The 22,424-nt window shown below is 42.4% G+C and overlaps 3 protein-coding genes across 6 annotated transcripts in view; 1 reads left to right on the top strand and 2 right to left on the bottom strand.

The window, feature by feature from the left end:
• Positions 1–4,060, top strand: part of nckap5l (NCK-associated protein 5-like) — a 56,125-nt gene extending 52,065 nt beyond the window's left edge. For all 3 annotated transcript variants that reach the window (XM_054746033.2, XM_054746034.2, XM_054746035.2), the window contains 4 exons: positions 88–160; positions 2,602–2,880; positions 3,086–3,237; positions 3,759–4,060. In XM_054746033.2, the coding sequence (XP_054602008.2) occupies positions 88–160; positions 2,602–2,880; positions 3,086–3,237; positions 3,759–4,019 (765 nt within the window). In that variant the 3' untranslated portion in view covers positions 4,020–4,060. The remainder of the gene's footprint in view (positions 1–87; positions 161–2,601; positions 2,881–3,085; positions 3,238–3,758) is intronic.
• A 1,473-nt stretch (positions 4,061–5,533) lies between these two features.
• Positions 5,534–12,260, bottom strand: tegt (testis enhanced gene transcript (BAX inhibitor 1)). The gene is made up of 10 exons (XM_015968210.3): positions 11,891–12,260; positions 10,422–10,524; positions 10,226–10,334; positions 9,451–9,571; positions 9,026–9,074; positions 8,819–8,916; positions 8,313–8,392; positions 7,763–7,863; positions 7,530–7,605; positions 5,534–6,080 (listed from the first exon to the last, which is right to left on the bottom strand). Exons 2-10 carry the CDS (start codon positions 10,475–10,477, stop codon positions 6,057–6,059), a joined length of 714 nt encoding a protein of 237 aa, XP_015823696.1. The 5' UTR covers positions 10,478–10,524; positions 11,891–12,260; the 3' UTR covers positions 5,534–6,056.
• A 771-nt stretch (positions 12,261–13,031) lies between these two features.
• Positions 13,032–22,050, bottom strand: ctdsp2 (CTD (carboxy-terminal domain, RNA polymerase II, polypeptide A) small phosphatase 2). 2 transcript variants are annotated; one of them, XM_015968208.3, is made up of 7 exons: positions 19,164–22,050; positions 17,259–17,422; positions 16,381–16,482; positions 16,096–16,152; positions 15,517–15,609; positions 15,035–15,220; positions 13,032–14,631 (listed from the first exon to the last, which is right to left on the bottom strand). In XM_015968208.3, the coding sequence occupies exons 1-7, from the start codon at positions 19,222–19,224 to the stop codon at positions 14,506–14,508; spliced, it is 789 nt and encodes a 262-aa protein (XP_015823694.1). In that variant the 5' UTR covers positions 19,225–22,050; the 3' UTR covers positions 13,032–14,505. The 2 variants fall into 2 exon arrangements, with proteins under 2 accessions (XP_015823694.1, XP_015823695.1); XM_015968209.3 differs by having other exon boundaries at positions 16,381–16,479.
• Positions 22,051–22,424: the final 374 nt, after the last annotated feature.

Here is a 22,424-nt window from a genome sequence, read left to right as displayed (position 1 = left end):
AGGCTGCAGGGAGGCAGGGCATGAACAACACTGAACTTGGGTTGATTTGAAGATTTCCACATACTCACAACTTGTTTTCTCGTGCAGGGTTCAGAAAGAATCAGCAAGATCACTTCAGACGAAAACCTGGCAGATTCAGTTCACTCTCAGCACTTTGCAGGTAGGATGGGGTGCAGGGAGCGATTGAAAACCTACACATGTAGATGCAGGATGTTTTTGGTAACACGTGTTACATGTTTATTTATGTGGCAAATTCGATGTTCGCCAAAAATAATCATGCAATGCGTTATTGACATTAATCTAAAGGTTTATTATGTAGCATTGCATTAAATGCTGTGAAACAGTTGATGGCAGCTGACCAAAGCACTGTACAGATAAAAATTAAAACTCAATATAAAGCAAAAACACGGTCAATAGCAGTGTTGGGCAAGTTACTTCAAAACTGTAATGCATTATTTATTACTTGTTACCATCATTTTAAAGTAATTCATTACATTACAATATTACTGACTTTAAAATGTAAGGCATTACACTACTTTTGCATTACTTTAAGTTACTTTCACCAAAACAACTTCAATATGAATCTGGTATTCTGACGCTCCGTGAGCTCATGACATATATGTGGAAAGTGATGTGGTGTCTGAGCTAGGATTGCTGTTAAAAACAGTCAGATATAATAACAGTGCTTTAAAATGATCATTTATTAAATAAAAGCAACAACAATCTGTATTCTCAGCACGCTGCCATCTTATATTAACTGAGCAGGGAGAGAGGTGGTGGGGGCTCCAAGCCTATATTTGCCTTGGTCCCCAAATGCCTTGATACGGCCCTGGATGTGGGACTGACTTCTGGGGTGATCTGATTCTATCACATGTATAAATATTAAATCCTTATATATTATTGCGTTTCACTGGTAAAAATGTTTATTGAGGATAAATCTACCTACTTTTTTCTTTTTTTCTTGATTTTATTTTAATAATTTCCTGCCCTTTCTCTCTAACCTTCCTGCATGCTGCATGTTTTCTCCGTCTTCCAGAAAAACTGTTTCCTAGTTTTCCTACTTTCTAACTAATCAGCCAAAGGGATCTACCAAACGGGGGGGGGGGGGGGGGGGGGCGGGGGGGGGGGGGGCTTAACATGCGCTGCGCTCCAGCAGCAATGAGCTGAAATCACCAGGCACAGATTATGAACTCAGCTGAAAAGTACATGAAGTACCAGAGAAAATGGGCTGATATAAACAATCGCAAATGAATTACTTGGTTTTGGTGGAGCAATTTTGTGAATATAACAGCGGATGCGCGCAGGACGCAGCTTGAGGATTTGAACCATCACCGCTGCGTCCTCTGCTCATAGAATGCCTGCAAAGCTGAGTCCATAAATGACGTAATATATGTGGATACTGGATTTTTTTTTCAGGCAACCCGCAATTTGAATTTTAGGAACCCACATCTTGATTCTGGGTTTAAAAATGCATTGTAATTACCGCGTTACTGTCAATTGTACCGAGTAAATATTACCATTTTCTTTCCCTGTAATGCCTTACATTACTACATTACAGCAAAAAGCAATGCATTACAGTAGTTAATTACTTTTGTACCACGTTACTCCCAACACTGGTCAATAGTAACAATATGTAGCAAAGCAGATAAACACAGTCTCCAAAAAGAATGCATAATACTAATAAAAAGTTAAGGTCAGAATCTTAAACATCACCCTGAAGTTTATGGGTAGCCAGTGGAGATGCTCCAGCAGAGGGGTGATGTAATCATGTCTAGAGGTGTTGGTCAAAAACCAGGTAGCTGCATTCTGGACCACCTGGAGCCTGTTAAGACTGAGCAGTATGCTAAATAAGATGGAATTAGCTAAATTCAAGCTGGAGATGATAAAAGCATGAATTAAGGATTCCAGATGCACCAGTTTCAGGACAAGTTTTAAGAAAACCAGTCGGCGCAACTGAAAAAAAAAACAGGATCTGACCACTGTATTAATCTGAGGGGCCGTTGAAAGGTCGGCATCCAGTTTGACCCCTTGGTTGGTTTCAGGACTGTAATAGATCTCTGGGGTTTTCTGTGTGGTCTAACCATGGTTTTAATTTTAAACCAACAAACGGTCTAAAGAAGCTGCTTTTACGAGTCAGAGGAGTACGCCGAGTCTCAGCGGCAGCCTCTCAGTCTGACGCTAACCCTGAGGAACGCTGATGATGGAGATGATGCAGCCCCATTCAGGAAACAACGAAATGTCAGTCATGAAGAAATAGAGATGTTTTTATTCAAAAATACTGGATGAAAATGTCTAAAATGAGCAGTTAAAGCTCCTCAACTCGGTTACATTCCAGGGCTTGAACCAAACATACCGTTTAGATAAATATGCAGATCTACAGTCATGGGAAATCCATCGTCCTCCTTTCAGTTCTGAGGTTCTGCTTGTCAGAACACAATAAACTCTTCTGGTTTTCATCTGGTTCTTAACTCAAATTAGTAAAATAGACTCTCTGACTGTGTGGGTGAATAAAGCCCATCATGGAGAAAACTGGACTTTCGTGCTTTTAAAAGTCGCTGAGTTTAGCCGTTCATCCTGACACCCCTCCCCGTTCCTCTGCAGGTTCCGGTGCTTCCACGTACACCCTGGACAGCGGCATTGGCACATTCCCTCTCCCTGATTGCAGCAGCGGTGCGACTGGAAGGGGTCCGTCCAAACCCAGAGCTGGGGCTGAGCACCACTTCTCTGAATCTCCAGGGAGGGCTGGACGGCGGGCCCGGACTCTGGACCGGGAGCTGACCTCACAAGAAGAGTGTTTCACACCACACAAACAGCTGATTCCCACCATCCAGTACTGCTCCGTCCTGGAGGGGAGAAGCTCAGCTGGAGTCATCCATGAAGGTGCCGATATGGATCAGTTACTGGATCAGCCACAAACAGGCTTTTAGGCGTTTTCTATGGAACCCAAAAGGAGTTGTAGAACCACATGGGACTCTGTTTAGTCTGCTTTGCTGCATTAACAGTTTTAACCTTCCTCATTTTCAGATTACAAACATGGTCATGTTCTGTTTTACTTCAACATCTCCTGCTGTTGTCCTGTCTGCAGACAAAGAGGCCCATGGAGCCAACATCTTCTCTCCTCGCTCTAAGACCTGGACGTTCCCCAACCTGAAGGCTCCTGCTGGACCTGCAGAGGTGTACCTGGCAGTGGAGGAGGAAGAGGAGGACACTGTAGCTTTTGGCTCACCCTTCAGAGCAGTAAGCACACTCAGACGTACGCGTAGAGCTGATGCAGTTTTGGTGCATAGATCTGCAGAGGACTTGAGCTCTGCTGCTCAAAATACAGGTGAAGCCAAAAGTTTAGAGAATGACACACGAGTTGGTTTGCTGTAGAGCCTCTGGAGTCTGTTAAAGCTTGTTCTGGGCTTTGAGATGTTAATATGGAACTCTTGTTATCATTGAAAGTAGATAAGTTTCCCTAAAAAGCCTTAACACTTGAGGAAACCTATGGAAAACCATCACAGGCCAATATTTTGTTTGTTTCATTTAAAAGTGGGTGAATTAGAGGCAGAGTTGAGCAGTGTTTGCAGCAGATTCAAATTCTCTTCATCTTTTAATGTAAAGCCACACAAGCACATTCTCCCCTCAGCTATTATTAATCAGTTCCACATTAAAAATTCACACATGGGTGTGTTTTTTTATGCAACCCACTTTTTCTTCCTGCACCTGAAGGTGTTACATAAGATGAAACGTGACCTGAAGTGTTTCTTATCCCTTAGAACTTGAAGGCCGGCGGCCCGTCCTCCAGCCGAGTGGTGGATCCGGGAAGCCTGCCCATCCCGGCCCAGTCTGGAATGAGCCGCAGGGGGAAAATACGCGCCCCCAGCGTGCCCGAGATGAGCCGAGAGGCGGGGCTGGAGCTCCTCAGGGAGCGGCCAGAGGAGGCTCTCTCCCCAAGTCGCCCTCAGGTCCTGGAGACCCCCGAGTCTCTGAGCGACTCTCTGTATGACAGTCTGTCATCCTGCGGCAGCCAGGGATGATGCAGCCTAGGGAGGGGTGGACCAAAGAGCCTCGGGGGGGGGGGGGGGGGGGTCTGCTGGTTCTGCTTTGCTGCTGCTGACACAGAAAATAGTTTATCTGGTGACGACTTCTCAGCTGTTGCAACTGGAACGATGGATTCATCTCCTCAGGATTTCTAAAACACGTGAAGCCAAAAGCCACTCCAATGAACACTTGGTGTATAAAGGACAATAAAATGCATGGCCAAGCTAACGAGCAGCACAAGAGGTTTCTCACTCCTGCTAGACATCAAGAACTTTGTTTTTTTTTTCTATCTGGTTGAAAGATCTTCATCGTGTCTATGGATGAAGCAACGACCTGCCGAGGAGAGGAAGTTCTGTAGCAGCACAGACATCGGATCAAAACAAAAATCTAAAGGAAGCACCTAGAAAAAAAGAATGTTCATGTCTGTGTTTATGCATCACAAGTTTAAAGTCAAAATTACTTCATGGGCCATCGTTTTTCAGTCAGGTTTATGATTCATAATGCATTTAAAAGGTAATATATACCAGCAATAATTACATAGAACAGAGAAATGGCTACATTATTTGATGAATATGTATTTTTTTTATTTATTTATTTGAAATGTTAATCTTTTTTTTTATCTTTCTGTGAAATCTGCAGTCGACTTGCTTAGTAGCTCATATCTTGTTTCTTCATCTCTGCCATTCTTTTCATAGCAAATAGAAATCTTATGTACCTACTGCCGTTTTTCAACTTTCTAATTAAAATGTTTTGATTTATTTTGTTTGTGTCTGAGCTGAATCTCAAAGTCGTTCTGCTGTCCTGCCCTAAAGCTTCTGGACAGGTTTACTGACTCAAACTTCAGATCTAATCTATACTGAAAGAACCCCCGAGATTCAAGCGTGTTCCTTTCTCCAGCACATGGACTTGCCATCGTTGGACGACCGGAGGTGAGCCACCAGATGCAGATCTCCATCATCGGCTCAGATTTTCTGTCCACAGTTGACTCTTCACTGCATTTCACCATTCAGACCATTTTGTTTTGCTTCCCTTCAGTTCAGACAGAACATATATTACAATAATTATGATTAGCTCAACATATCTTCTGACAACTCGCTGAATACCCCCCCCCCCCCCCCCCACACACACACACACAAATAACTGCTTAAATATGTTCAACACATTTATTAGAGCAAATGTATCAAATTAGTAGTTTGTTTTACATCAACAAAAATCCTTCACAGTTTACATTTTCCAAACAAACAATAAGCCATGATGCCAAATATTCAGGTTAATGTTACATCATTTGGCAAACTGCCGTTTAGACAGAAGAAATGGGGAAAATTTACAAGAAGAGCAGTCAGATAAGTGACCAGTCTGTTAGCCAAGGTGGAAAAGAGGAAAACTGACAGATGGCACAGTCTCCTACATCAACCTGTCCAAAACTAGTCCACCCGGTGGCTTCTTCCATCTGGATGAGACTGACCGGGATTTCCTGGGAGGGTGTGTGTGTGTGTGTGGGGGGGGGGGGGGGGGGGGGGGGGGGGGGGGATAACCACAACTCACTATTCTGATTCATAATGAAATCTGAAAGAAAAAAAAAAACAATAAATCTGAGAAGGAGCCTCTTTTGTCTAAATTCTGGGCGAGCACTAATCATAAGACTATTAAGACGCACAGAGAGAAACTATAAACAGGCAAATGAAGAAGAATTAAATAAAGTAATTAGCCTACAAGATTCTTCAAAACCATTCTATCATCTCCTTTTTTATGGCACTAAATAACAGTAACATGAACATCTTCGTGAAGCGATGCTGGAATTGATTAGACAACGCTTCCCTCTAGAGACCAAGCATGAGGATTGCAGCGCCGATGAGGTCACCGGTACGGAGCTGAATCTAACGGCCAACGCTCAGAAGGTTCAAAAACATGTCAAAAGATTCAGAAAATGTAAGACCACAGAATAGTTAGATCAAGAAATTAGGACAAAGGGGAAAGCACCAAATGCGTCGCAGATCGTGCCTTTTCTTTCTCTCTTTTCCCTGCTGCTGTGTTTACTTCTTTTCCTTCTTCTTGTCCTGAAAAACAAACAAACAGCTTCAATCAAATATCGGTGGTTTATACCAGAGCACCAGAAGTCACTTATCTGTACAAAAACATAGTAGAAGAGATTAGTTTATTGAAGCGGAGGCGGTTTTGTTGTTCACACACCTGAACTTCATTCATTATATAATGCGGACCACAAAGATGCGATTATTTTATTCAAAAATGGAAAACAATTTTGAGTCTTTTTTCCTGGCCTCAGAATGTTTTACATTAATTGATCATTTCCACAGAAACACAGATCTGAACCCTCAATAAGCATGGCGTGTTTAAACAGAACGTTCTAGATCAAGAAGATGTTCTGTGAAAGTGAAGGAATGTTGAATCTTTGATAAATGAAGAACACGGATGTTCAAAAACAGAGGAGTCGTTCTTGTTTGCTACAGTTTCAGATATTTATGCAGCTGCAGGTTTTAATGGATGAAATATTCTTTTATGATTAATGATGAAACTTGTGCTGCAAAAAGCTGCAAATGAAAACCTGCAGTTAGTGTTGCTCCATCATTCAGAAGCTCTAATGAGTTTCTACAATTAACAGGATTATTTAAAAGGGAAACTTGAGCCAGTATGTGCTAAAATGACCTTTTACAGGGTTAATGAAAAGTCTCTAAGCCCCCTCCGCCTCCTGTGGCCAGAATACCACACTTGCAATTTCAGAGTATTCAGTCTACTCTCCTGAAGCCAGAAGCAGTAACACTTTACGGCAATCCGTGTTTGCACCTCAGGACAGACGAGCTATAACTGGTTTATTGTAACGAGTTTATCACGGTGGAGCCTCAAAAGAAAATATTTATCTGATGAAACTAGAAAAATAAAAACAACATGCGACCACAATAGGAGTCCAACAAGAGTAAACATCAGGACTTTTCTGAATCACTAGAGCTCAGAGGCAAATATCGATTCATACAGGATGCAGACCTAACAATCATCCTATCTCTTTTGTAACTTTATATGTTTTGTTTGTGCATGTTTTAGCTTAACCCCGATTTTATAATCATTTTAATATCAGGGTATCTGCAGGTGTAAGGGAGCCACAATAAGACTTTTTAAGACCCCTTTTAAGGCCACTTTGACCAAATTTAAGCTATTTTTAAATATTAAATTTAAGCTATAATTTCCAGCTATTGCCTGTAACCGGTGCTAACCAAGCCGCGAACTTGGGATTAACCATCCAGTTACCATTAAACTTATGTTTTAAATCAAGAACACAGCTTGATTTTGTGATGAATCACTTCTGTAGACACTAAGGAAGACTGAGGAGACGTTTCAGCTGTTAGATTAAGGTGTTAAAAAGATGAGCGCACTGCGAGTAGTCAGTTCTGGTTTTACGACAATGAAACAACAACGGACTCTAGAGGGTGATAAAAGCAAGTCCAAACTGCAGTGTTTCTTTAAACCTTAAAGTTACATAACAGCATCAGTACCTTATCATTCATGGCGAGGATGATCATCAACTTCCTGAAGATGGTGATGAAATCAAGGAACAAGTCCACACAGTGCCTTCAAAACCAGAACACACATTATAAGCAGAGTCTGCTGCAGGTATAGCATACCTGCAAGGACTGACCGACACTCACTGCACATTTACATGTTTCTAGTTAACATCTGAACTGGAGCATTCAAACAAAACGAGATAAAAGAGGAGAGGAGCCCTCACCACACATAGTCTTTGTCTCCATTCTCTGCTTTTTCAATGATGAGCTGAGTGTCAAAGAGGACAAAGCCACACATGATGAGCAGCCCAAGGTACATGTGCGCCTGTAAATGAGACAAGTAGCATGTAAGGCCCACATGTTCACATTTAATATGACTTTACACAACACAATATCACACTTGGAAGTATTTTCAACAACATTTATTACCTGCCCTTTTTACTCTTTGTTTCTCGTGTTTAGGAGCCCAGTTCAATTCAATAGAAAAGAATATTTGACTTAAAACCTTGAGCTGGAGGAGCATTTAGGAATAAATGTTATTCATTTATGTTCAGCTCCTATTAAAACAGCTTTTACAGATTTCTGTCACAAACAGGTTTCTGAAAACAAAGAGCCAAAGGTAAATAAGGTCCTTGTGTGGATTTATACCACCAGCTGCAGCCATTTGTCAGCTTACAGCCAACGTTCCAACGCAAAGCTGTCAGAGCGTGTTAACGATACACACGTGTGATTATAGTGGTTAGGAGGAAATAGTCACAGGTTTCCCTTGTTTACCTTGAACAGCATCAGAGATCCAAAGAGCACATTCATCAGGGACATGAGGAAGAGGATGGAGAGGCCAGACATCAGAGTGCCTGAGAGGAAAGAAATGAGTTAGTTACAGTACCACACCGGTGGGTGCTGCTGTTTACTTTGTCAGGTTTGTTTCTTGACTTTTTTCTCCACTTATATCTCAAAGACATTCATTACATCTAACAAGTTTTTAGGACTTGGGAACACGTTTACCAATTCAAACAATGAGACTCCTAACGAAGCAGATTTATTAACAATAAACATTAACATATAACAAGGCTCGTATCCCATCATAAACACCGTTCTGTGGCCTCTACCACCAAAATGACCCCCCCCCCCCCCCTTGTTTTTCCACAAAGAGCAGTGAAACCTGAAACATGCTGCATCATGATGCATGTATTAGCAAACATAAAACATGTGTTTGGAATGATTTTGTGTCAGGAAGCCCCAGTACCAGGGCCGCCCGGCTCAGAGACGGATGCCCTTACCTCCCAGGAACAGGTAGCTCCGGCGTTTAGCATAAAGGGCGCTGAGAGTGAAGCAGACGAAGATCACAGAGGTTCCCAGAAAGGCTGTCACAATGATGCTGAAAGGAAACACCAGAACATCAAACACAGTCACGGCTTTGGTCAGAACCAGGGTGTACTGTTATGTTTAGTTCAGCGTCACTCAGCACAAATTAATCTTTGACAAACCTCGGGTTAATAGCGATGACAAAGTCCAGAGTGGGGCCGAGGCCGACGCCTAGAGTAGGAGGAGAGAAAACAGTGAGCTGTAGAGCGCAGCTCTCTGGACGTGTACACTTTTAAACAGGTAGAAGAAAAATCTCTCCATTGGTTCCTGGTCCCAGCCTAGCTCCTGGATACCCCACCCAAATGGATGTCCCTAACTTCTGGAACAACCTTCCTTTCCACATTAGATCTGTTCACACCCACTTCTGCTCACTGACCTCTGACCTTAGTTATAAACCGATTCCCCTGCATCCCCTTGTGATTTCTTTATCATCTTTTAAATGACTTTGAGGGTTTGTTGGTTTATTATATCATATTATACAATATTAAATTGCTGTGAAGCACTTTAGTGCAGCCCTGGTTGCTCTAAAGTGTTATGTGAATACCACCTGTGAGGAAGGCAAAGGCTGCGAGGATAGCCAGTCTCTTCTTCTCCGTCTCAGGGCTGTGGGGGGTCATGGCGAGCCAGAACATCATCGCCAGCGAGCCGAGCACGGACAGAAGTCCGCCCTTTGAGAAGGGAGGCCAGGAGAAAAACACTAAGCATCACAGTTCAAGACTTCAACTCTTACAGAGAAGAGAAACTGTTTTAATGTTTCTTTCACACGTCTGAAATTCATTATTCATAACGGTGCGTTTTCTTCAAAGAAGTGTCATGGCATTATCACAGAAGAGTGATCGATATCAATGAAGCAACAGAATTTATATTTAAAAAGACCAGAAAAGAGAAACCCAGCCTAAAGGAGGAGCGTTTTCTTTAAACCCTACAGATACAGACTCAGATCAGAGGTGTGTAACTAGAATGTTGTGTGTAAATCTCCACGTGGCTGAGAGGAAACAGGGCAGCAGACCAAGGAGCTAAAAAGGAGCTCACAATATCATCTCTTCAGTTCCACTTTCTACTGAATCCTCTACAAGAACAAAATGCTTATCTGCTGCCTGATAAAAGCTGCCCAGTGGTGCCACGTTCACATGTTCATGTTTTTCACTTAAACCCGAACGGTGTACTTCTGTCTCTATAGTAAGCTTAAGCTAAAAGGTTAAGAAATCTGCATTCAACTGGATTAAGTTCAGTAAGGCATGATCTGCCCTTTGGTCTATTTGTACAGACATTTATTTTTAATCCACCTGTCCAGGTAGATGGCAGTTTTCTGTTCTCATCACCTGAAAGAGGCGGGTGACAACATGGACATAGGATCCAGCTGCAGCCACGAACATACAAAGAGACAGGCTGGAGTACACATTCTTCAAGTGCACCTGGGTGGAGTGGGATCTACAGAGAAGATTAAAAAAAAAACATTCATGACCGATGGGAACACGAGAAAAAGCAGAGGAATTTCATCCTTCAGATGTTACATACATTTGGGAGAACCTGAAGAGTGCATCGGTGTTGATGCTGCGGTCAAACATATTCATGGTGAAATCGGGAACAATCTCGATGTTTCAGTCCAACTATACCTCCTCTAAAATAGAAACAAATTATTGTTTAATTTAAGGACAAAGGAAATATACAGTCATAATTGTGATGATGATGATGATGATGATGATGCAGGCGCAACAAGCGTTTTAGATTAAAGCAGTTTACAAGAAATGATGTGGCACTTGCCTTTTTGTATGACCTTCTTCACCATTCTCTCTTTATTCTGCTCTCCCCACCTATTCTACCTTCTTCAGGATCCACTGATTTCCCTCTTTCCTATTCACTCTCTTTCTTAACATTTTTTCTTTTAAATCCCAATTGTCTACTTTTGCTCATTTTAAATATATTTTTAAACATTTTCTAAATGCTTTTTTATATTTTTAGATTTTTTGTTTTTGTGAAGCGCCTCGTGATTTTTATCTTGAGAGGCGCTATGGAAATGATATTTTCTTCTTCTTCTAAATATTTTACGATGTACAAAACACTTTAAAATAAAATATAAAAACATAGCACGGTTGGTTTAAAATAAATAATGTTTGCAAATCACGAAGACTAACAGAGAACTATTTTATCAACAAAATGATGCCAAAACAAGCTTATAAGCTCTTCATTTCCAGAGATGGAAACATTTGTAAAGCCTTAGGCCTCGAAACCTCTACTGACGAAATAACTCTCAAAAGAAAAAACTCAATTATTTAAAGACATTTCAGTTCATTAATTATGTTGGGATTAGAAATATGCCGATTTAAGTTTAAATAGTTAATACTTTTTGCCACTTGAGAGCAAAACACAGTAGCATTAACAACAACAACAACAATTTCACACTGATTTTTGATCAGCAAATTTTAGGTGGAATTATTTTAAATGTCATTTCAAATGAACGCTGAATTTTCGTTGAGTGTTTACAAATTATTTCTGTAACAGTCCATTCTTTACTGAGTAGCTCACATAAACAATAGAGCTTTTTGTAAATGAACGAGTTCCTAACAGAATCACTGCCTGATGATATAAATTACGAGAGTTTAACACAACTCAGTGGTTGTTTAACAACAGGTTACCATACATGTCAAAGGTGACTAGCACAACAAACCACAGCAGGCTTAGCTACACAAAAGCTGCTCAGACAGTATGAAACGTTTTAGAGCAATTACTGATGTTGAAATAAAACCATGTTATTCACAAAAACAGTAAGAATGTACAAAAACGGAGCAGCAGCACACAGCCATCACGGCGTTATGAATAGATAATGTTTCTCCCCAGTCAGCGTCAAGGGAAGCAGAGCTAGCTTACAATGCTACACTACCAACCTAATTCGACGACTTGGTCATTATTCTGATGACTAAAATGATTAAAGCCGCCATTAAAGTAACACATGGACGCAAACAAATGATGCCAACACCCGAACCCACCTCTGCGCTCCTGGCTTTTGGGCTTCTTTACTGTTCCTCCGCCACAGTTTGTTAACAAACCAGTACGTGTCAGTCAGCTCGAAGCAGCCTGCTGATGTCACCATGGAAACGCCCAGAAGACTTCGGCGAAGATGTCGAATCACACCTATTTTTACGTTGTTGATGGTTAATGAACAGATTCGGTATTTATGTTTTACCGTGCCGGTGACTAAACGTGTAACTATCTACAGAGAGCTATAGCTTGTAATAATGATAAAGCGCACTTCCTGTTGTGTCACGCTAACGAGCACCTAAAATGGCTGCTGCCCCCGCTGCCATCTGTAAACATTAAATCGTCTGTTCTCGCTGCAGCCTCCCACTTTAGCGTTTTCACGAAAAAAGGGCGTTTAATCCCAACATTTAATCACACTTGTAACAAATTTGCTTTTATTAAACTAAAACGACTGCGAGCTTAAAAATATTTAACCAAAAGACGCAAGACAGCTTCAGTTTCATTATGACGTTCTCCGCATCATGTCATCGGACATTTATTTTGTAATAAAATATGACATTTTAGACCTTAAAATGGAAAATGTGATGATTTGTCAAAAAAACACGAGAAACCACGTGAATACACAATGCAAGAACGTGAAAATAGAAACGTTTTCTCCTGAGTTTTTCCTCATATTGAAAGTAAAACTATACTAGACACGATGAGGCATTGAAGCCCAATTTATTTGTACTTTTCCGTCAGCAACATTGCGCTCACATACACATAGTACGGAGACGTTTTCCTTAAGAGATTTCTTTGTTGGTGTGATGATGCAATTCTCCGCCAAGACAGCAGAAGGCGTGGCGCTGTCATCAATGAAGTCACGTTTGTAGCGTATAAGACTTTTTAACACGGACAGTTTTGTCCTCCACCTCTTCATCTAGTCGCCAAGTTTCCTGTAACTTTTAGACAAGAATAAAACGTTTGCTGCGTATCTTTGTACTCCCATTAGTCACCTTTGGTCAACTTCATCCGCGAGATGTTATCCAACTTGCCGCTAGAGGGCGCCATCTCGACCGATCAGTCTGGCGCTTTCCACTAGCTGATAGCCTTCATCTTACCTGCGGTCTGATAACTAACAAAAGATATAGAAATAAAAGCACAAACATGTAAAATATAACCAAATTTTATTTCGTCATGAAAACTGGTAGCACCCTCTCGAGTTTTGGTCGTACAGGATATACAAAATGAGTTTTTTTCATTTTCATTTTTCTTACACAAAAAACGTTGTGACTAACAAATACTTTTGGTCATCACGTTTTCATTGTCATATTTTACTCAACATGCGGGCAACATTTGTATCGAACACAAACCTCATCAAAACATACTACCCAGAAAACAAATCCCACAGTCAAAAGTATGGAAGTGAACAAAAACAAAACATGTTTTCTTGCATGACTAGATCCCAGGTTTACATGCCTGTGGTTTAAATTCAATGCAAGTGTGTTACAAATGACAGCAGGTGGTGCATTGGCACAAATAAACCAGTAAACACAAGGCCAGCCTCCATGTAGGCAGAGTGGATCACCATAGGAGCTGTAGGAAGTACTGAATTACAGGTTTGTAGCCAATAAATAAAAAATAGAACACTTACACATGTTAACAATATCAAATTTGATGTTTTCAAGTGTAGAACTGTCAGTACCACAGCCTCCTGCTGATGACAGTGTTTTTTTTCACGCTCAGCATGACACAGGCCTCCAAATATCTGCTCGTGGCAAAATTCCACCCTCCGTCCGCATTTCAAAAGGCACACTTTTCACTTTCAGCACTGTCAACACCAAACAAGTGCAAGTTGTTTGTCATATAGAAAGAAAAACACAGTAAGAGATCGATTTTTAAACTTCTGAAAACTGAAAGGTCGTCCTATGTGCCGTCATTTCCAGTGTTTTTTTTTACAAAGGACCAGTTGTGCCAATTATCTCTCCCCGTTTGTAATCAAGATCCACCTGAACATCACAGATTTATATTGCATGTTTTTCACACGTTTACAGAATACGCAAAAAAAAAAAAAGTTTAAATTTTGATGTGCATAAAAAGGCTACGGTAACGTTATTTTCTGCTGTGTGAAATCCTCTGGTGCCCACCTTTAGAGATACTATGTTAGAAAACACGTGGGTTGCATAGAGGAACCATGTTTAAAAATAGATTTTCTTATAAAAGAACTAAGTAAATGTATAAAATTTGATGGAAATTAAAAAATAGACAAAAAAAAACTTTTGTTCCTCAAAAGGCACAATAACAAATCTAACAATATCTGAAAGTCAAGTGAGGGCAGGCTGGCGTCTGTTTTGGCAAAGATCCACCGTCCGTGTTACACTAACGCGATTGTGACGGGACTGCTTTGGTTGTTCCCACTCTTTCTCTTGTAGTGCTTTAAAGGCTGCGGTTGTCACTGTGAACAGCTAAGAGGTCCATCAGAAATGCCTAAATTTGAAATCTAGAGTTTCAGCCACACCACAGGGTTCCTCCATGTTTGGAACTTCCCCCAACTGTTCAGACGGAGTTCCTAAAGCAGAAGGTTGAACACCATGGTCTAGAAACTGTGACTATCATCAGCATGCATGCACGGCTCCCTCAGCAGCTACTGTCCACGGAGCTGGTCGAGGTGGGTGTAAACGTTCTCTGCTTTACTGAGCTCCTCGAATACAGGCAGAAGGTGGAGCAGTTCTGCATCATCCACGTCGTCGAACCAAGACACCACAGGAACCTGGAGAACAAAAATAAGATGTGAAAATGACCCTTGCAAAGGAGAGCCAATAAGACTTGAATGTGTTTTGATGAGCAGAAAAACTAATTATAGCAAATTACTCACTAAATGTAACCACAGCAAAAAAAAAACTTCCCACCTGTTTTGCTTTTAAAGCATGTGATTTGTTGCATTTGGTTCAGGGAAATTACAGCGTGTGAAATGAAGTAGGAATTCAACAACCCCTCCAGAACTTTTCAACCATTAAATTGTAGAAAAAAAACCTCATAAAAGCTTAAATATCTATTTTTACAACGTGGGCATTGTTTGACTAGAGCAGACACAAATATCACCAGCTGAGAGGTGTGTGTGTGTGTGTGTGTGTGTGTGTGTGTGTGTGTGTGTGTGTGTGTGTGTGTCTCACAGCATTGTTGGGGTGGAATATGTAGGAGGCAGGAGAGTTATCCAGGATGAGGGTTTTGTGGAGCTCTCTCCCGAGGCGGCTCAGGTCTTTCACGTAGCAGCCCTGGTGGAAAACGCAGGATTCCCGGAAAAGCCGAGCCCGGAATATGCCACACTGATCCAGCAGGTCTGTGACTGGGTCTGCATACTGACAGAGAGTAGGGAAGGGGCAATGAGAGATGCACCTGCTTCTCACAGATGATTTCACAGTTTTCCACTTGTCTGCATGATCATCTCTGTTCCAGAAGCGTTGTCTCAACTATTTGGAACTGTGATTAAACATGGGAGGGTGTCTAATGAGGAGACTAAGCTTGTTAGGCAGAAAAAAAAGAGGAACTACAAGAGGAGAGAAAGCAGAACAAACATCCGACAGATCAGACTTTGTGTCAGTCACCAAACAGGTGAATAAAACATGAAGATCTGGTCCAGGATCTGCTTACGTACCTTAGAGAGACTGGCTGTAAACAGCACACACTCAAACATTTCTCCCATTCTCTGCAGGAACTCGTCCACATACGGCCTCTTCAGTACGTACACCTGAGACACACACAGCCCGTCAGGAAACACGTCAAACCGTCTCAGCTGCAGCTCACACGCCTTTCACCTCCTGAAGCTGGCTGCTCACGGCCACTTCCCGAAACAAGCAATCAAGAATAGGCCGTGCCAGTGTTAACCAGCCTATCCTGGATTACTTGAACCAGGCGGGGGCCCACAGGGACTCCTCATGAGCACACGGGGTCCCAGGAATCACATTTCTGACATGATTATATTTCCACATGTCTGACACACACGGACACTTTACACCAAAGTGGAAAAAATATTCTGTAAGAGCCTTCTCTCCAGTATCATCTTCACAAACGTGACCCATTTTACCCTGCAGATGCATCCTCTTCCATTTGGTGTGTCCTTGTTCAACATCTGTCCAGCAGAGGGATCTACACACCTGTCTTTACACCCCCCCCCCCCCCCCCCCCAGCTCTATAGCTGCTCCAAAAGCATCCAAACACAGACACGCTGGTTTACCTGGTGTGTGGTCCCCTCTATCTCGACTGGCACTATGAAGTCAGCGTTGCTGATGGGCTGGAGGAGAGAGAGACGGGTGGTTCACATGGGCCACACTGTGTATGTTCACATGGCGTTACATAACGAGAGCAGCAAGGAGCGGACTCCTCGACCTCGTCATGAGTCAGCCTGCACCCATGAAGCAGAGTTCACTCCCAGTTCCTCACTGGCACCAAGAGCCCCAGTAGCAGAAACACACACCCAATGTTTCTAAGCCAGAAGCAACGTTAACTCTGGTGTTGGTACCTTGAATGAGCTGTGCACCAGGGTTTCATCCAGGTCTATGACCACGCAGATCTTCCCTTCATCCTGGGCCTTCACCTCAGGCAAGAGGCTGACTTCAGCCTGCTAAGAAGACAGAGAAAGACCGCTGAAGGATCTGATCTCAGACCAAACTAACACCAATGAGTGGAGCTGTGTGTGTGTGTGCTCCTGAGTCCCGACAGCATCGTGGCTGTTATGATAAATGCACCCTGGGTGACTCAACCTTTAAAACACGAGTTACAACCTTTGGACTTATTTAAAGTTCTATTTAACATGAATTCTTCTGAATAAAACACAGTAATATCAGGAAATATATCACTCTGTTTTCTGTTTGTTTTCTTCATTCACTGCTCTTTATGAGCGCACTTGGTGGAATTAATTATTAATATGTTACATAACAGAAATAGCTCATCCATTAGGATAAGAAAATTACGTTGAATAAAACAAACACAGCAACCCGTTAAAAAGCATTTGACGGGATCCAGAGAGAAAATTGACCTGATCCTATTTGCTCTAAACTTTTGTTTCATTTATTAAATTTAAATAAGTAAAAAAAAAGGTCCCCTCTGTTTATTTCAGGTGTGCACCTGAAGGCCTGACAGGAAGTTGTTCTCAGCTTCCTCCCAGAATAATGTGTCACCACCAAAGCCACTCGATCCTTGCAAATGGTTTGTTTTTTAAGCTGACTGCATACATATTGTTTTTTTTTACTTCAATAACAATAGTTTTTTTTTTATCAGAGCAAAAATGTTTTGTTTATAATTCTTTGGCATAAGTCTGATTTCAGCAGGACAGAGCTGCTGAAGAATCAAAAACCATCATGCAAACCAGAACTGGTGCATCTCTAATATCACCGTTACCTTGACAACCATCCCATTTTCTTGTGACTCCAGCAAGGGCTGCTGGGAAGGCGGTGGGAGAGGCGGTGAGGGTTTGGGGCCATCCTGAACTTTGAGGCAACAGAAGAGGGCTTTGAAGATGTTACAACTCCGCGGCTGTTTCAGGGCCGATTGGCTCACCTGGCCTGTTGAGGAGACACCTCATCAGCTGTAAGCAATCATTTCACAATAAAATAAATCTTCACTCACAAATGTAGGAAAGAAAGAGAAAACTGAATAATTAGATATGATTTGCTCATCATATCTGGACTAAGCTTCCCGTTCCCAGAAGGAACTGTCCATCTGTCAGCGACAGAGACTGCACACCAAATCTGTTTTTAATGCGCCTTCCTCTGCTGCTGCTGGAAATGGCTGGTCCATGTTACATAACCACAGAGGGCGGGAAAACCCACACTCTCCAGCAGAACCTTCAGCAGAAAAACACAGACAGAAAACATTCCAGCTGTTCTAAACTCCAAAGCCCCATCAGGACAGAAAGGCAGCACCTCCTCGCTGATCAGCCCTATGATCGGTTTCTGGAAAAATGAACGGTCCCGGCTTCATAACACCTGTGCCACGGTGAAACAAAGGGTGGAAAACATTCCTGCAAGTTGCTTCTAGTGCATTTCGTGTGAGGACTTGCAAACAGACGCACAGTTCATACCCATCAATACTATGACAGCATAGGTAATAAACCCTTTCAAATCTGCAGAGGGAAGACTGGGAGCTGTGGAAGGACAAACTGTGCACTCCGAGGTAGAAAGAAGGCATTTTACAGCGTCCACGCTGATCCTTGCATAATGCAGACAACAACCATGTTACACAACTCCATGTTCAGGAGACAATGGACACTGGGACTCAATTCAGTGACTCTACATTTAGCCAAGAATCCATTTTCTTTTTCAGAGTTTAAAGATCAAGAAGATTCATCACATGACTGTGAGTCCTAATAGCATGTTCTGATTCAGCAGATGACAGTAATGGACCTGTGTGACATAACATGATTCAGAACGGCAGAACAATTATTTTTCTGAGGTTTACCAGTCACAAACCTGATGATCATCACTCAAAGCTCACTCAGAATACTTTCATACTGCATCATTGGACATTTACTTTAAGATAAGATGTGAGATGGGGCAGAACATCTGGAATAGGAACAATTAGGAGGTGGATTAATGGAGCGAAGTGTGCAAACAAGGAGATCTTAGAAACGGCGCTACAATGGGCGTGTGCAGAGGGGTGTGTTAGTGCATTCCGTTTCTGTCAGCAGCGCAGGAACGGATAGTTCCAAACCATCAACAACCACGCAGTCCGCATGCACATCCAGTTCCGATCGGCCCGTCCATTAAAGCGGAGGTTCGCTTACAGCAGGCACTTGCGTGCACGTACACACAAACAGACGGTGCTGACAGACTGGTGGACTCCTCGTGCTCTACCTGTATAGGATGGCGTAAAACAAACACAAAACTCAGCTCATCACAACGAATGTAAGCCCCCGCGACAGAAACGGGATCAACAAAAGATCTGCGCAGGCCGCCACTGAGCCGAACTTAGAAATGCAGCAGAAAACGTTTGCTGTAGCCTAAAACCCGCGCTGGATCGCCTAGAGCAGTAATTTGGTAGAAACATTTGTGTATTTCAGGAGGGGCTGAACACGTCTGTGTTTAGATGTCACCGATCCGTGCTGTCTATGAAAGCCAAAACACGGTAACGCGCCTGTGACTGGTCGCGCGGCCACCCTGGTCCGCAGCCCCCTAAACTGTCAGATAAAAACGAGATTTCTTCTCCACACCACCGCTCAGGAAAGGACACGTTTACCACCGAACCACAATATGGCGGGGTTAAGAACCGGGGGTTCTGAAAGCAAAGCAGGCGGGCTCAGCTTACCTGTTTTCGGTGACACTTGAACGTCTTCTTTCTGTACTTGGGTGATAACAGAACTTTCCATCTGACAATCACGGAGCCCTCAAAATCCTCAAATCCTGTCCCCGAGCACTGATGGGCATCCCTCATTGGGTTCTGTTGACAAGGCGACTTTTATTCACCGCGGTTACTTGTCATCCGCCTCGGTCCTCGGTGAGAACGTGACGTATCTTGTCCCGTAGGTTTCTTTATTCTCCCACCGCTTCTTGTTCTTCTGTCTTCCGGAGGGTTGCTGCCCGCGGAGATGGGCAAGGCACTTAGAAATGTTCTCTAAAGGTTGATTTACACGATGAGCGCTCCGTCGACTCGGCCGTACAACTACTTTTAAAACTGAAATTGCCGAACAGCCCACCTCAGCCGTCGCGGCGAAGTCCTCACTTCAGCATCAACAACATGGAGAATCCAGGCGAGAGGAGGAAAACAACCGAGGAAATGGGGCAAGGGAGAGCGGTTTCAAGCCCCCCCTTACTACAGATAAACAACATCGCCCGGAAGACAATACCGAGCGAGCAGAACCTCCGGTAAACGGTAACACTCTTTCACTCAAACGAAAGAAAACCGACTGTAAGCCGTAGTTGGCTGTAATATGCGGGTTTTACAGTTATTCACTGTTTTGTTTTTGCGCGGATGGGGCCCTGTGGGCGCCTTGAAACGGTCTCTTCGCTCTGATTGGAGCATATGGAGGAGAGGGGCGTGGTTTATGCATTCCTCCCTACTCTGCACGCGCCGCACAAAACACATTCCAGCGCTTCGCCTACAAATGGGGGGCTCGTTGTTTGTAAATTGTTAGAAAATAAACAAAGGCGAACCAGCGCGAATAAACAGGACACAAACATACGGAAATGTAATAGCATATGATTATGATTTTAAACAATAAAATAAATATATTTCAACTCTTCACAACAAACCACCCAAACTGTTTGGTAAATAATTAGCGTTAAAACAGCATATTTTAGATGGCTTATACTCTGCTATCCGTAATTGTAGGACTGTAGGGTATAAGCCTGTTTAAAAATCACGATGTCTCAACATAATCGCAATATTTGACCTGCAATTAACAGGAAAAAAGTTTGGTTAAAGAAATCATGACCATAAGCTCCAATCCACAAAAGTTTCAACTATAGTTCCTCAAATTGCAGTGATGGTATTTTATTAATTGAAACAGATTATCTGTAAGGAGAAGGAGGAGAGTAACTTTCCATTTTTTTTCCATCTTATTCCTGTGTCCAAGTGAGGGAGGATTTGTAAGCATCTCCATGTTGAAGAAGTTGACAGAGGGCAGAGTGAAACCGATGACCCAGGCTCCTCATTCTCTCTTTCGCTTCTCTTGACTCAATCGTAAAACGAAATTTTAACTTGCTTTCCCCGCTGAAAAAAAGAAGCTTGCGTTGGTCTGCAGGGTGGGGATTATGTTGCCGTCTTTCAACATTTGTGCAACAATGCAGTTTTTACTTCACCAGAACCGTGCTACAGTCACATATACACTAAAGCATAGACATTTATTTTCAACAGGTTGCATTAAACTATGCACATGCATATTCTAGACAATGATTTCTGAATGTTGATTTGACATCTGATTTGAATCAAAATCATTGTTTTGACAGTTCACAGGCTCTACATGTGCAAATGTGTTGAATGTGGTCCTGTGCACACAACCCACTAGACAAGTAAAGTGTGGAGTTTGTTTGCTTGTTTTTATTAAGATCTCTATTAACCACCGTTATAACAGTTGGTATTCTTCCTGGGGTCATATCATCATCAAATAAACATAAGAAATGGAGTTAAACAGCTTAGGAGAACTGCTAAAATTAGACACACACAAACAGAAAACACTGCAGCCCAAATATATTTACGGTGGAGAAAAGGCAACAAAACATTAAAAATCCACCAGAGCTGCACATTTCAGATAGTTCACTCCAAATGCGTGTGGGCCCACTACACCCCGAGCTGAGCCAGTGCCCACAATGGCCACAGTGCAAGACATAAACACGAAAGCCGCGCTGTTTGCATTCCTGGTGTTGGACATTTTAAGGCAGCACTGACAGATGTGAGTAAAAATACATACAAAATGAGTATGCACCGCACAGCTGGAAAATGTCATGTGGTTTGAAGCTGATGCCGCTGTTTACTACAAGGACCTGAGATCCATTATCTTTTCCTTCTTTGCTACAGGAAAACTCTAGGGTCAGCTACCTTGAAAGAGGCCCTGGGGCCAAGCGATCAGGGGCACTGCAAAATCTGGTCCAAACATCCTTTGCATGCCTTGAGACAGCACCTTCCTTCATTCAACACAACCAAATTCACAAGTTTTAAATAAGCATCACTTGAATTTTAAAATGTGCATGACCCAGACAAAAAACCTTAAAAAAAAAACAAGACAACAAAAGGTTTTTTTAATCTGTCAGTCTCTGTGTTAGTTTATTCTGTTGGTTCAACAAAGTTATTTTATTAAATAAAACACATACACACTAAACATCTGAATTTTCCTGGTTTTCTTTTAAATATTCAAGCCACTCCTTAAAGGGATCAAATGCTTCAAACACAATCACAAAATGTTGTTCGGTTATCCCATTATATTAGTCTGAAGTTATCTGTATGTTTAAATAAGTGAAGAACAGTAAGGCTGAAGCATCACTTCCACTTCCGTGGACCACGAAAGTGTTGTTGCAACACAAAGAAAAGTCGAAATTAAGTAAACCCAGTCCATCCATCAGGATTTGTCATGCTATTTCTGCGTGTCACACCTGGGAGCATCTACTTACAGCTTCATTCCGCCATGCATCAACATCCAATCCTGCTGATGACAAACTTGCTGCTAAAGTATGCTCAGCCTCTGAGGGCTAGGACTGCACGGTGTACTATCATGTGATTGGCTTGAAAAGACCCCCCGCCCCCCCAATCCCTTTCTGTCCTCCCCATACCTTCCCTCCTCTCCTACCTCACAGGACCTCCCCCGACTGGCCTCTGCTAGGCTATATTTCCAGGAAAGGGGCCTACAGAACAGGCTGTGAGGCCTATGCAGGGATACATTGGCTCATTGAGAAAAACAAAAACAGAGAGGGGCGGTGGGAAGACTCTCCCCTCTTACATAACTCAGCCTCCATGACCGGGAGAGAGTAAGAGGGGAAAAAAAGTTCTTTGCCACAATGCAAAGAAAAACCTGTCTACCCACATTTCCTCAGCAAGCAAAGCTGTTCAAAACTGCAATTCAGGCAGCAGTGGGAC

The sequence above is a fragment of the Nothobranchius furzeri genome, chromosome 15 (assembly GCF_043380555.1).
Source record: "Nothobranchius furzeri strain GRZ-AD chromosome 15, NfurGRZ-RIMD1, whole genome shotgun sequence".
Classification (NCBI taxonomy): Eukaryota; Metazoa; Chordata; class Actinopteri; order Cyprinodontiformes; family Nothobranchiidae; genus Nothobranchius; species Nothobranchius furzeri.
Note: the sequence above shows the minus strand (reverse complement) of the source record. Positions and strands in the feature narration are given on the sequence as shown.

Coding starts and splice junctions, on each gene's coding strand:
- ctdsp2 (XM_015968208.3), bottom strand. CDS start 19,224: ATGGAAAGTTCTGTTATCACCCAAGTACAGAAAGAAGACGTTCAAGTG. Junction 16,483..17,258: donor AAAATGGGATGGTTGTCAAG/GTAACGGTGATA, acceptor CTGTCTTCTTAG/CAGGCTGAAGTCAGCCTCTT. Junction 15,610..16,095: donor TAGAGGGGACCACACACCAG/GTAAACCAGCGT, acceptor TGTGTGTCTCAG/GTGTACGTACTGAAGAGGCC.
- tegt (XM_015968210.3), bottom strand. CDS start 10,477: ATGAATATGTTTGACCGCAGCATCAACACCGATGCACTCTTCAGGTTC. Junction 10,335..10,421: donor CTCTTCAGGTTCTCCCAAAT/GTATGTAACATC, acceptor TCTTCTCTGTAG/ATCCCACTCCACCCAGGTGC. Junction 9,075..9,450: donor AGCCTTTGCCTTCCTCACAG/GTGGTATTCACA, acceptor CTCCTACTCTAG/GCGTCGGCCTCGGCCCCACT.